We start from the raw sequence: 15,318 nt of genomic DNA on the forward strand, positions 1-15,318 counted from the left end.
TATATATATATAAGATTTTATTCACAGTAAATGAATAAAACATTTATTGTACAGTAAATGTCTGTATAATATTGGCATTAAAAGTTATTTAATTAAATTTTTTACTTTTTATTTGATTTGATTTTTTTTGAACTGCAGATATAATAGCAATATATATATATTTTTTAAACACTATAGTCGTATGGTGTTGCATCAGCATTGGTGGAAGAAGAAAATCACAGAACCAGATGTAAAGAAAATCATTTGGTTTAATTGAAAAAATCAGAACCAGCTCTCAATTCTACACTATGGAGTACTAGATACCGCAATTTCCATGATTTATTTTGTTGGCTGTACACATTTTTGTGTGTGAGAGAGATTTGACTTTCCATTGGTCTGCCAGGGCGTTAGTCAGACCTTTAAAATCTGTTAATTATCTTCTAATGAATGACTTAACTCAATGGCTTTGAGAATTTGGCTCCTGGCGGCGCTTACTAAATACTTTTACAGTAAAACTGACTGAGCACACTGTAAATGAATTCGAATCCATTCGTTCCAGATGATGTTTGGTCGCTGAGGATGGAGTGAGTTCACATATCTCCCCTCCAGGCACGGTGACACTATATCGGCTCTCACACATCCTGGACTGATTAGTTAACCGCTCCGCCGTCCCTGTGTACGTGTGGTTGCACAACAGCGGGAGATTTCGTTGAGATTTTTGTGTGCTGTTGAGTAAAAATGCACCAAAGTTCTCACGGTTCCATTCACCCACCTCTCCTTTCCTCTCCTCTCCTCTCATTGGCTGCTGAGTTTTAACAGACAGCTCTGTTGCCCCGCCCACACCGCAGGGTTGCCACAGGCAGTGAAACCGATGCTGCCAGCGTTTAAATATTTCCCTCTGCTCATATTGGGGGGCCTGAGGCATGCAGTCTCGATTCTGTCTCACTTTATCTCCCAAGAGGAAAAAGTAGGCATGCATGCATTTTTTTTTTTTGGATCTGTGAAAAATATTACAGTCTTTTATGTCCACTCAAACACTCGCCAGTTTTTTTCTTCTAAGATGTGACCTGTGCTCTGTGTTTGAGTCAAAAGCAACATTTGCCTGGTCTGTCTCTACATGAATAATGATTTCCTCTTCCTTATTTTTTAATTTGACATGCATTACATCTTAACGTAAGCCATTCCGGTGAGCCCTCGCTTACCTGACCCTGTCAGGTGGAATTTGCCGGTGGATTTCACGTGCCCAGGGGAGGCACCATCATCCTCGAGGTTTAGTCAAGACCTGTTCGTTGCTGTTCAGGATCATCTTGTGTGAGTTTGGTATGGTTTGAGATGACAAACGAGAGCGGTACAGGAAAGGAGATGGCAGTAAATTTGACTGAGCGGGTTCTGGTAGCTTGTTCACTAGGCTTGGCTTGGGTGTAGTACATTAGGCAGATGACTTATGATGACAGCTGGATTGAACGCTCTCCCATATCCTACAATACCTCCGGCCACCAGAGGGCAGTACTGCTGAGAGCATGTGCTCACACACATACAATTCTGTTGTTGTTGTTTTTTAAAGGGTATTATCTTTTTTTACAGCAAAATCCCTGTTTTGTGGTGCTTCTATTTATTGCCTCCAGCTATGCTGCTGGAAAACATTTCCAGTGCTCACAGAACATAAGAAAACATATAATCATGACTTTGGACAGTGTTGGGTGGCAGTGCAATGAAACTCCATCTATAAATATCTTAAGAATTAATGTATTAAAGGAATAGCTTAACCATTAAAAAAAAGCATTATTTACTCTATTAATTACTTTATACATTTTTTAGTGTTAAATGCAAAACCACCATAACAGTATCTTAACTGTAGTCTGAGTGCTATATTCCTAGTTTTTATGACTAACATATATGACTAGAATTAAATGAATTATTCACAGAAAATCTCTTCTATTGCATTCTGTGGCGTGTTCATGAAAGAAGTTGTGATGGCGGATTTGTGAATGATGAATCATGAATGAATCACACTGATCTGGTTTTCGTGTTTAACTCACTGACTTAACTTTTCTAAATGATATTTTCAATGAATCCGTTAATCCGGTTCACAAAACCAGTCCGAATGATTTGTTCATGACTAATCGGACTAGAGATTTCAGAAAGACCCGGGGTGAACCGCAAACATGATAGAAGTATTGATGCCCAATTTGTAAAATAATCACTCTTTTAAGTTCTTTTCAGTGAAGCGTTTGATCCTGTTCACCAAAACTGGTCTGCATGACTCATTCATGAATCAGATTGATGTGGTTCTGGAGTTAAACTCACTGACTTAGCCGACCAATTTATTTTCGTCGAATCAGTTATTCTCCTGTTCACAAAACTGATCTGAATGATTTTTTCAAGACTAATCGGACTAATCTGGTTCTCGAGTTAAACTCACTAACTCGATTATTCGGTCAAAATGTTTCACAGGCTACTGGAGGGAAAGATTATCAGCACAAATCTATTGTATGTCTTCGTAAGACTTGGATTATAGCACACAAGCCATATGAACCGCTTCATTTTGCATCTTTTGTGAAGCTTTAAAGGAATTTTTAGTGAACAGTTTTTGGATTTGAATCTATGTAGAAGTGTCTGTATGGAACAAAAGCTGATGAAACGCAGAGCAGGGAAGGATGGATAAACACAGAGAACAGACGAAGGAGACTGTACAGATCGCCACCCGAGGCCTAAGCAGTTTCCTGTGAGCACAGAGATTTCAGAGACCCGGGGTGAACCGCAAGCGGTCGAGGAGGCTGTGAGAAAAGCTTTGAGCCAAGTCGCTAAACCTTGCCTTCCATGGAATACATAAACCTGCCACGCCATTTGATTTATCCTCCTCATTCACTCGCTCCTGTTACTCCGAGTTATAAACATTGTGTGGAAACGGAGGGAGAGGAGGAAAGAAAAATCACAGTCAAGAACGGAGAACATCCACCTTTTCAAAAACAAAACGGAGTGAAATAACTCTGGGGATGTGATGTATGACAAACCTCATCACGAAGCTATGTAGTTAATATATCTGGTGTAACGCACTCTTACGCACTCACATACTGGTCTTGTTTTCACCCATTCCCTTATTCTGTCTCACCTGCTGTCTTGTATATCAATCTCTTTTCCTCGTCTCTTTTTGGACACTCACATTTTGTCCATCCATTTTCCTGTGCACAAATCCATTTGTGTCCCTGTGAGATTCGCTCTTGGCCTGCTGTGTGTTCGCTCAACATATTTGTTTGCATTCGGTCTTATCCGACATGATTATGTTTTTGTCCTTATGCTTGTTTGATGTTCATCAGCACAAACATGTTTATTTGTGTGTGTTTGCATGCACAGATGGAGGAGCTGTTGGCCGCCATGGAAAAGGTGAAGCAAGAGTTGGAGTCCATGAAGGCCAAGCTGTCGTCTACCCAGCAGTCTCTGGCCGAGAAGGAGGCCCACCTGACCACACTGAGGGCAGAGCGCAGAAAGCACCTGGAGGAGGTGCTGGAAATGAAGTAAGACCTTTACGCTTGTCCTTCACACCTCTTGGCCCGATATACAGTAGCAATCGCTCGCTGTACGGCTCACTGCCGTCTTAAGGAAGAACATTTTATTGATGGTTGTTTTAAAGGGATATATTATGATAAACAGGATTTTCTTGCTCTTTTGAAAGGAGTATGTAGATGTATTCCATCATTACAAGCGCAGGCTATTATAACTTGGCATGGACGTTGTTCCTCATTTTACTTGCAGAGGGGGCTAGCCAATCATAACAGAGGGCATTCACATATTTTAATCTTAAAAGTACTGTAGAAAAATTATCCTGTTTAAAATCTAATCTTTTAAGTTCCACAAAATCAGTGTTTGAAGGATTTTCGTGGCGTAGGTCAGGGGTTTTCAGTGGACCCCCAACTATGTTTATTTTATTTTATTTAAATAACATGAAAATTTAGTATTGTGCAGTTTACATTCCGCATACTATTATATTATAGTTTTCATTAATATTTTGAGTTAATTTTATATTTTCTTTCATTTTAAGTTTTGTTAAGGTTTTAGTCATTATGATGTGATCTATTTTTTATGTGTCTCCTAGGGGTCCTCTGATCCCAGTCTGAAAATCCCTGGTCAATGATCCATGCATGCAGGCATGATTTTTTTCCTAATGCTGTAGGTAGGCCAGAGGCCTCGAGAGACTGTGTGCTCTGGGGAGGCTGAATGTTTTTTTGAGTGCTTCTTTATTTCAGGCTTTTCCTCATCCTCTGCTGAGCTTCTGCAGACTCATTTCTCCAAAAGATCACTTCAGCAGAATCCAAGAACCCCTCGCTCTTTCTCTGTTTTCTCCCACAGTATTCGCTGAACTCTCTCTTGTCTTTTCTCACTCTCTCTCACAGTCTTTTTCTTAGCAGTGCCTGTGTTTTGAGCACTTCCTGACTAGATAGAGATAAGAGGAGTACTAGAGGAACATAGGAGGTTGAAGGTCTCCATTCCATATTTGAATCAGGATTTAATTAAGGATCCCTGAGTTTCAGAAAGGAGGCCCTCTTGCTGACAAATTAATGTGGCTCCACTGAGATGGGTTTGGGGCCTGGAGGAAAGACCTTGTCTTCTACCTTATAGAGGTAGAATATCTTTCTTATATGCAGTTTTTGAAGAAATATACAGTATCATTTAAAAGAAAGTTGTCTCAACTCAACTCTATTTGGGGTTAGGGCTTCAATTATCAATTGAAAATTTGGTAGCACATTACAATAAATTTAACATTAGATCATGCATTGACAACAGTTAATTATTTTTTTAAATTCAGTTAATAATGCACTTTTGTTTATTAATTCATGTTCTTTCTTAAATACATAAATGTTACTTAAATTTAAGTTGTTGAAATTAAAATGAAAACATGAAGTGAAATATGTATTTTTTTATTAAGAAATAAATAATGTATTAGTTTATATAGCTATTGCCATTAAGGGTTAATAAATGTTATAAAAGTATTGTTCTTCGTTACGTCATGATATTTAATGCATATTGATATTTAAAGAAACTTTTTGTAAAGTGTTACCAAAAATATTTAAAATTAATTGAGTGACGTAATGAATTGCATATGTCCCCCAATTGAAGGTAATTCAGAAAGATGAAACATTGAATAGACAAAAAGTGGCTCTAGAAAGATAATTTTCTAGATTAAGTTATTTTTCCATCTCAATCTGTGATATTATTTTTCTGCCTCTTTTTAACATCCTCTACTGTATATTGACCTCACAGGACTATTGTTTTAGATTGAATATCAAGTGAGTTCAAAATAATGGTCGTGGTTGCGGAAAAATGAGTCAGAATTGGAGTTTCAAGGACTCTCTGTGCTTTCCAGATTGGTGTGGTGATTTGATTGTCAGCCATATTCTCAGAGGCACGGGTCTGCCATCATAACTGCATGCTTCAGTTATGATGGATTCTAGCATTAAAAGAAGATAAAGAGAAAGCTGAGAGATGGTGGGAGTCTTTATCTAGGTGTAATGTGTTTGAGTTAATGCTGCGTACTGATTCCCATAAAGATCATTTTGCCACTTAATATGAAAGAGAGCAGGAGAGCAGGGCCCCATTGCATCCAGATTTGGCTGTTGATAGCAGAAGGTCAGCTCAACTGAGACAGGGAGCGCTGTGCATCTCCACCGGCCTCTCACTAACCACACATTTACAAAAAAATCTCGTATTTGAGTGAAAAATAAGGCTCTGATAGGGATGGAAGGGAGAGGGTGGTCTTCGATCTGTTTTGGGTTGAACGTAATGCGGTCGGGGCCGGAGAAAGTAGACTCACGCTGTTGAAGGGGCCCCGCCGGCTGGCAGCAGACAACTAACTGGACCACTCATTAAAATTTCGAAGGAAAAACACAAAATAGCAGACACAGAGGTCACAGACTTTTTATTTATTTATTTCCTCAGGCTGAACTTCCGACCGCACAGTTTAAAGTCAGCAGTGTGGAGACATCGACCCTTTGGGCTGGTTCTCCATCCTCGGCATCTAAAAAAAGGCAGAATTACCACTCATTCTAAACTCTGTTTCCCTACGGTTTGCAAAGGGCATTTTCAAAATGTTCTGAAGTCTTAGTTGTATTGCCTTTTTTCCAAGTTGAATTTAAGGGGATAGCTCTCTCCAAAATGCCAATTGTCATCATTTACTCCTCTTCATGTTGTTTCAAATTTGCATGTCTTTTTTTTTTTTTTTTGTGAAACACAAAAGCAGATGTTTAGTAGAATGTTCATGCTGCTCTTTTTTCATGAAAGCATATAGTGGACAGGGGCTGTCAGGTTCAAAAAGCTATGGGAAAATATAAAATTATCTATATTCAAAGTCTTATTATATGCAAGAATATGCCATTTGAATGTGCAAAATTTGAAACGGAAAAACCAAGGAAATTTGAATATGCGAAAGTGCAAATGAGATTTGGTTAGAACAACAGTGCACAAGAACACAGTGGTGTTTGGTTGTACTGACAAATCTGGAATGACTTATCTTCACGCACTGTATTTGAAAATACACAAATGCAAATTAGGGAATTCATCATTATTTGGATACACTTTTTTTTAAATGTAACCTCTAAGGGCTTTAATTTACAGCGTAGACACCAAATAGCTCATTAGTTGTTCAAATCTATTGTCAAGGCAAATGAATACCACAATGAGGTCATTATTCAGATAAAACTCACTGAATGTAACCAGCAGTGAGAAAAGACCATTATGAGGTCATCGCTCAATTAAAATCCAAATGGACTGTCAATGGGGTTCTTTGATAATGCATAGAGGTGGATTCAAGCTGTGTTGGCGCCAAGGTTTATGAACGTAACTGTGCTGTACGCAGTGTGGTACTTACATTCGGGCTTGTTTTGTGGAATGACCTGAGGATTTAGAGCGATGGGATGAGGCGGTAATGAGATCTCCAGCACACCATCCCATCCTCATGTTTCCTCTCCATTTAGCACAGTTTAAATGCCCCTGTACCGCTGGATATGAGATATGTGATATCCCAGTGTTCCACCATTTGATGTGGTTTCCTTCGTTCGTTCGCTCTTACTTCCACCAGCTCCCGTACTCCGCTCGGTAAAGTGCGACCGCAAGGCAGAAATCAGTCGTCTCCCTTTGAACAAATGTTTAGCTTTCTTTCTGCAGTTGTTTGGGAGTGCTGGACATTTTGGAGCGGCCGCTTGAGAGGTGGATGATGATGGAGGGGTTGATCTTGATGAAGAGGCCCTTCTCAGATAATCGCTTAAAGGCATTAAGCCACTTGTTCATGTTTTAGGACTTGAAAAGAGCTGTCACCACCTGCGAGGTTCTTAGCTTAGTTCTTACTGTGAAACTCAAGCTCTTGCTTGGTTTTGCAAAGGTCTGGTCCACACAGTTAGGCTTCCCATTTAGACGCGAAGAGACCATCTAAATGACATGTAAAGTGGCAAGCCAGTTGGCTCCATTTGGAGTGTGAATTTAAGCTGAATTGGCCACAACACACAGGAAGTTGAATTTGAAAGTTGGATTTACTTAGTGTTAGTTCACCCAAAAATTTTAATTCTGTCATTAATTACTCACCCTCATGTCGTTCCAAACCCGTAAGACCTTCGTTCATCTTCAGAACACAAATTAAGATATTTTTGATGGAATCTGAGAGCTTTCTGACCCTGCATAGACAGCAACGCAACTACCACGTTCACAGCCCAGAAACCTAGTATGGACATCATTAAAATACTGACACAGTAGAGAAGAAATTGTTGAATAAAGTTGTTATTTTTGTTTTCTTTGCGCACAAAAAGTATTCTCGTAGCTTCATAAAATTCCGGTTGAACCACTGATGTCACATGGACTATTTAATCATCATGAATGAAAATGAATTTTTGGATGAACTATCCCTTCAATCTATCCATCTGTCGTTCTACTGTATGTAATGTTACATCATTCTATCAGCTGTTCCTCAGTTTTCAAACTAGACTTTGTCAGGTGTCAGTTTAGTTAGTTAAAAATTTGTTACATTTCTTTGAATTTCAATTCATTATAATTCTATAAGTGAATTCAGGCTGCAGTTTTACGTCTTGTTTAATTGAAATTTAGGAATTGAAAAGGAATTGAAAAAACAATTTCAGTTTAATTCTTAATGGCAACAACACTGCTTTTCAGATCGTGTTTATCTGAAATTAATTATATCACAATAATAGACTGTGGTGAAAAGTATTCATTTAAATAATGGCATAGCAGACAACAAAGCGTAATACGCCATTCAAAAAAAGTGTCCTAGTGAAACTCTTTTGAAAAATTGATGCCACTAGCCTAGAAAACTGTAGAAAATCCAGTGCTTTGTATGAACTTACTTAGACCCTTAATCCCGGAAGTTGCTTTAAATCAGCCAATCAGATTAGACAGAGTTTGCCAGAGTAAGAAAGCGCTTTTCAGTTTTGTGTACAGTTTTGTGTGCGGTCTGTGGACTCTTGCTAAACCTGCAGCGGTTTGCCGCTTCCCCTTGCTGTAGTAGATCAATATCACTTTTAAAAAATTCCCAACAATTCCCCACTCATGTCACAGCTGGAGCTTTTCATCTCCGGTGGGAGTCCAATTATAAGGTTTGAGCATAAGCACAGGTATGTGAGGAGTATGTTCGAAGGTGTTTAAATTGACACGGGGTGATGGTGAGGTTATCGGCTACCCACAAAGTCTCTATTCGAAGGGTGGGTGAAGCTGCTAATTGCCCCTGTTAGCACCCTAGTTTCTTGAAGCGGAGCAGAATGGTCGGCTTATTTCAGGGACGAATGCTTTAGAAAACAAACCTGCGGATTGTCCAGCATGAAACCCAACCACAGTTCAACCCAAAAATGCTTTATCATGTTCACACAACTGATTCACAGCTTTTTGTGTGGCTTAAAGGGATTTTTGTTTGGTTCACTTAGACAGAACAAAGCAAAAATGAGAGATGGGAAAAAGTGTTGGCGCCTCATAGGGCTTGATAGGTATGCAATATAAAACTCCCATTAGCATCATCAAAAGAAGATTTCGAGGAAGTTCGAAAGATTTTATTTTTCCCACTGCCTTGTTTTTATTGTTTTAAGATGTCAATCGCCATGTCCAAATGTTCTTTGCCTTTGTAGATTTGTAATCTGTGAATGCTACCATCTTGTAGTGAACGATGCTTTTGTTAAAAAACAAAATGCCAAGTTCAGTGGGTGGTATGATTTAGTCGCCATAATGGGAGTAATAACACAGCGGACTTAACTCTCCCAGGCAAGCCGATCTTGGCAGCCTCGATGGAACGTTCTTAGGGGCGCTGGGGTGGATTTGTCTACGGTATCTGGGTGGCAAGTGAGAGAGAATCTGACACGATCTCTTCTAAGAAGGCTGGAGCAGTCAGGGGCCATGAAGCCCTGGCCCGGAGATCTTAGCGAGCATGTGAACACGGATTATTACAGCATGGAGCCAATGAGGCTGGACGTGTGTGAGAGGCCAAGTGGGCCCTGCAGCGATTAGACTTTAAACAGCGTATAATGGCCTCGGCCCTCCCCGTCTCGACCCCGTCGCTCATGTACCCGAGAGCCATAATCCAGCGAAATGTCGGGAAAGCGCAAAGACGCACGTAACGTCTCTGTAAATGTCAAGGCTGCTTAAAGATAACAGTGCACCGGTGGTACCACTGTACGGCGAGACAGATCACATCAGATGTTGTTCGGTGTTCTGGGGTCTTCTGCTGGATCCATAATCATTACATCACATTAAGAGTGGCTTAATCTTTCTATGTTAAACCAGCAGTGATAGGACAGTTCTCTTGTCCTACAAGAATGGAAATTGCAACCTCAACACCACTGCAGACTTTATCTTTAGCCAGACTTGCCTTGGTAGCAACCACAGCTAACCTTTAAAGGCTGGGAGAATTCTGTCATTTAATAACCCTGATGTCATTCCAAACCTGTATGATTTTCTTTCTTCTGTGGAAAACAAACAAAAAAATATATATGTGCAGAATTGTGCTGGTTTCTCTTTTCCATGCAATTACAATAAATAGGAACTTAGGGAGGTTTTTAAGTTTCAAAAAGACCCTAAAGCACCATAAGCTGTGCACAAAGTGTGCAACTTTTAATTTATTGTGTTTGTTTCTTTGATAAAGCTTCTTCAGACTTTAAAAGCTCCCCAGACTTTGAAAGCAACATCACTGTCAGAAATAAATTGCAAAACTGTACCTTTAGGGCAAGGGTGTCCAATCCTGCTCCTATAGGGACACCTTTCAGCAAAGTTTAGCTCTAGCCCCAATTAAACAAACCTGAACCATTTAATCGAGGTCTTCAGGATCACTAGAAACGTTCAGGCAGAAGTGTTGGAACTAAGATCTGCATGAAAGTTTCCTTCCCGGAGCAGGAATGGGGTTACAGCAGCTTGACACTGGGTCAGTACACTTAAAAGGACAACTTTGTAGGTTATCTACCTCTAAAAATTGAATATAAGTACCTTAGTACTTAGTAGTACCTTAAGGATACATATTATATGAACGTTTTAGGAGTAAATAAGGTTCAAAGAAGTCCTTTTGAGGGTACCCACAAGCTGTTACACCCCTGTAGGTGCAATTCTTGCCATTTTTTTTTCTGAGATGATATAGAAATTGATGTTATTAAAGATTCCTTGATCTTGTTTATTCATCTCAGGGTGATGGCAAACACCATTTGGTGTTGCATCTCTTAATTAGTCATAGTCACATTGCTTGAATATTTGGAAATGCAAATGAAATTTCAGTGAATATTGAGAATTTTCAGTGAATAGCCTTTTAAATTCTGTGTAATCTTTATGCAAAGCTATTTTATGGATTTAAAGGACTTGGAATATAGTAATGCAAGTTGTACAAACCACTTATATTGCACCTTTATGGTGCTTTTTGGATCTTGTCAAAGTCCGTCCCCATTTGTTTTAGTTGTTTTGAAAAGAGCTTCTGGGACATTCTGCTCAAATTCTCCTTTTATGCCCAACAGAAGAAAGTAAGTCATATCAGTAATGTATATCAGTTACATATCATAATATCAGAAGGAAATTAGCATGTTTAAACAAGTGTGAAATATTTTTTTAGAATTCATATAAGTGTGTTCCAAGTAAGATTCAGGGTGAGTTTGAGGTTGATTCATACAGTAGATACTCTGTGTACTCTACACTGTAGTTAGACGGCTGCTCAGGAGACTCTTGTGCCTCAAGTCAGCGTTTGGTTTGGCAGGAATAAATCAAGTTGTTCTCTACAGGGAACTCTTGCTGTCTGACTGAGAACCAACGCTGCACTTAAATCACCAACATCCCCGCGCTAACAGCCATCGCTGATTCTCCACCACTGTAGGGATTCTTAGGATGATCTCAGCATTATGCCACATCTGAGGACAGTTTGGAGGTGTGAATTTACACCTCTGTCACTCCAGCTGTGTTGTTTATTTATTCCAGTTATTCAGAAAAACATGGAGACTTCTTTTACACATACATATTCTCGGAGGATAATCTGAAATGGATTAGCTATGGTTTATGTGAACTCGTACATCGGTGCATTCAAAGGACTTTAACTCATCTAAGTGTTTGGCTTTTCCGTCCTAACCCTGTCGAGATTCTAGCGCTGCCCCATAAATCATGCTCCGAAATTGAAAGGGTGAACTGGAAAACTCACAACGACAACTTTGAAGGAAAAAAACAGAGGTTAAATGGAGAAAGTGATGCTACAGCATATCCTCTGCTATCACTGAGAGGGAGGGCTGAAAAATGTATTTCTCAAATGCAAACGCCCGCATATTCCTCCACTTCTGCTCCTCTCAGACGGCTTGGGAATGCTCAAGGTCAGGACTCAGGGATGTGAAAGTGAGGAACTCATGCTGGCAGCTCCTGTCCGCAAATACATAATATTGACCGTCTCTTATTCATATTGGCCATATTCTTAGAATGGGCACTGGCTGAACCCATCCACAGATATACTCTATTCCATCCTAAATCACTGTCATCTAAAATCACCCCCATTGTAAAATGAAAGTTTTGTAAGTGCCCCTTTAAGTGTCTTTCAGCTATATTCCATGACCTTTTTTCAAATGTGTTTCTATTTTTCATGTATATTACTGTATCTCCAAAAGTATAAGGGCATTTAAGCAGTACTTAACATTATAATATCTGTCTATCTATCTTATCTATCTTATCTATCTGTCTGTCTGTCTGTCTGTCTGTCTGTCTGTCTATCTATCTATCGTTCATCTGTTTATTATTGTTTTATTTATTCGTTGTTCTGTCATTTATCTGTTCTAATGTTCATTCATTCTGTCATCCTCTTTTTTTTCTATCTGTCAGTCTTTCTGGTAAAGTGACATTTTTAAATGTCTCAAGTGTAGAAAGAAAATTTTGCCTGCATGTACTGGAGAAATCTGAGCTAGTGAGATTGTTTTTGGTCTTTATATGGTTGCTTGGGATTTTCAGGATTGCTAGAGTGTTGCAATGTGGTTTCTCTGGGTTTCAGTGTTTGTCAGGGTGTTGCTATATATTGATGGGGTGTTGGGTGGTTGCTAGGGTGTTGATAGGAATTTTGGGGATTGGCAGGGTGTTGCTATGTATTTATAGGAGATTTTGGGTGGTGTTAGGGTGTTGCTAAGTGGTTGCTAAGGATTTTGGGGGGTTGCCAGAGTGTTGCTATGTGGTTTCTAGGGGTTCAGTGATTGCCAGGGTGTGGCTATGTGTTGATGTGGGTTTTATGTGGTTCTTAGGGTGTTTCTAGATGGTTGCTTTGGATTTTTGGGGGGGGTTAAAGTGTTGCTATGCAGTTTCTAGGGGTTTTGCTGCTTGCCAGGGTGTTATTCTGTATTGATTGGGGTTTTGGGTGGTTGCTAGGGATTTTGAGGGTTGTTAGGGAGTTGCTAGGTGGTTGTCAGGGATTTTGGGGGTTGCCAGAGTGTTGCTATGTGGTTTCTAGGGGTTCTGTATTGATAGGGTTTTTTGGTAGTTCTAGATAGTTGCTTACAGGCCCAATTCCTGTGGTATTTTGGTCTCAAAATATGGCTCAAGTTCCTCCTTCAAAGTTTATGGGATTTTTGTTTCTGCCAGCTTTACTGAAAATCATTAATCTGATTGCTTAAAGCTAAAATATACTTTTCCTTTTCAAACAAGCTGCAAAATTTTGTGCATTATTAATGTTTATTGTGCAAACAGTGCTTGGAGAGTTACAGGCCAAAATTGAATGCTTGGAGTTTTCTTCTTACTTCTTACTTCAAGAGCACTGCTAATTAGAAAATACAGATTGATTCTGCCTAACAGACTCGTTTCCTTTTTAAAGATCTCTAGGTCTTTGTTGCCACGCATACAGCTGAGAGCCGGCACGTGAATGGACCCAGGGCTGTTCTCAAGTCGAGCCGTCACCGCCCAATACGTGCGCTTCTGCAAATCGACAGGCCTGTGAATTGAGACGTGCTTTGACTCACGGCCTGAAATCATGGTGGGATTTTAAACCAAGCTGAATCCGCAGCACTCCCCGGTCCCCTGTGCTTGCCTTAAGCTGTGCACAGGAAAGAGAATGGAATACATATCAGCCGTTTTATCATGTGAAGCGAGAGACAAGAGCCCTCTGGATTTCTCTGAAATGTCGGATTTACGAAAGGGAAAATTGATTTTACAAATGAGCGAGTTTTTTTCTTTCTCCCCTCTCTCTCTGTTTCCATTTCACTTGGTTAGCAACGGGTTCATTGTCCACGGCACGGCTGATGTGCGTGTTATTCTGTCCCTCATTTACGATTATTGTACTTGATCTGAATACAGCTAAATAAATCTCTCAGCAAGCTCATGTTTATAGGTTTCCTCTTTTATAGGTTTCCTCTGATTTGCAACCGAAGGATAATTTTCCCTCCACAGCAGCGTCAATATTAGGTTGTTTTTGATGGAAAACTGGGAGCCTGCTGTGACCTCACATGAATCGAAGTGCAGCGGCGAATGAATCTCCATCACGATTCGGGACTCGTAGCCCTAATCGAGAGGGTAATGTATCAAAATGGAAAATGAATTAATCCTCTCTCGTGTTTGCCGGGCTTCTCGGGTTTCTTAACTGTGCAAGACGGAGACAGATGTTGCTCAGCTGAAAGAGGCCTGTTGTACCTGTGTAAAAAGATAGCCGCCAAGCGAGTCTCCCGCCGTTTCATTGTGCGGTGTTGACATCAATACTGTTGTTATTTTGGAAGCAATTCCTTGTGAATTACGAAAGCCTTGAGTATTCGTTACTGAGAGGAGGAATGAACTGTGGTGGCGGTCAACAGTAGCAATTTTGTTTTGTTTTTCATGCTAGGTTTGTAGCCCTATGATTCTTAAACTGTGGTACAGTATGTTCCCACACGGGACCCATCCCAAGGGGTCAAGGTTTGGCTGGTTAGCTGGGTCCAGTTAGTCTGCTGGAAGATACCATTACTGCATTGACTCTCAAAAGTACCATTCAGACTTTGATGGTATTTCACAGCATTTCGTTAGATTGTAGTACATCATGGGATTTGTATTTCATGTCACATCTCATAATGTCATGACAGCATTTTCCTGCAACACCTCAGTGATAAGTTACATGGTCATTGAGATGAATGACAATGCTAATGGATAGTGGTTTCCAGGTATTGTAGATTCCCTTGAGCCATTTATCACACTATTTTATTTCATTTCATTTCTTGGTTTGCAGAAATTCCCCGATGGTAAGCTGTACATCCTTAGAATTTATATTGCTTAAAAACAAACAAACAAAAATATATTTTTTTATGAAAATGGATGGCCTGACATGGTAAGGTGCTTGTTTTTTTTTGGGGGGGGATATATGAGGCTAGTCTAACATACTTGTTAGCCGTGGTTAGTAAACTCAAAACTGATACAATTTATGCTTTAAAACATGTTCATCATGTCATTGTGAACATATTATCAGTGTACATCCTCATAATCATTCATTACATTTTCCTTACACTCTTAAAAATAGTGAACAGTTCTTAAAATAACCACTTTTGCCATGGTGTGTGTGGAATATTTTAATATTCTGAAGAACCTTTTTCTCCTATTAAGAACCTATAGTGCAATGGAAAGATTCCATGGATCTTAAAGTTTGTTCTTGGAACCATAAATGCCAATAAAGAACTTTCATTTTTAACAGTGTATGCAGACAGCTACAGTATAAGCATCAATTTAATGTGCGTATTATTCTCTCTGCTCCTAGCACTGTCCATATGCAATAACTATGTCATTGTTTGTCCAGCTCAGGTGAGTGTAGTATAATGATGTATACGTGTGTTGGAATAATCGGGGTGTGTGAGATTTACGCTCATGCATTCCATACATTGAATGCGAGGGCTTTTCCGAGTCATC

The 15,318-nt window shown here is 39.6% G+C and overlaps 1 protein-coding gene across 1 annotated transcript in view; it reads left to right on the forward strand.

Annotated features, from left to right (window-relative positions):
* LOC107584049 (ELKS/Rab6-interacting/CAST family member 1-like) overlaps positions 1-15,318 on the forward strand; it is a 198,789-nt gene that overhangs the window by 98,520 nt on the left and 84,951 nt on the right. Inside the window, exon 14 of the mRNA XM_016270453.1 lies at positions 3,334-3,494. Coding sequence (XP_016125939.1) covers positions 3,334-3,494 — 161 coding nt within the window. The remainder of the gene's footprint in view (positions 1-3,333; positions 3,495-15,318) is intronic.

This window comes from Sinocyclocheilus grahami, unplaced genomic scaffold (genome assembly GCF_001515645.1).
Source record: "Sinocyclocheilus grahami isolate Dianchi unplaced genomic scaffold, SAMN03320097.WGS_v1.1 scaffold56.1, whole genome shotgun sequence".
Taxonomy (NCBI): Eukaryota; Metazoa; Chordata; class Actinopteri; order Cypriniformes; family Cyprinidae; genus Sinocyclocheilus; species Sinocyclocheilus grahami.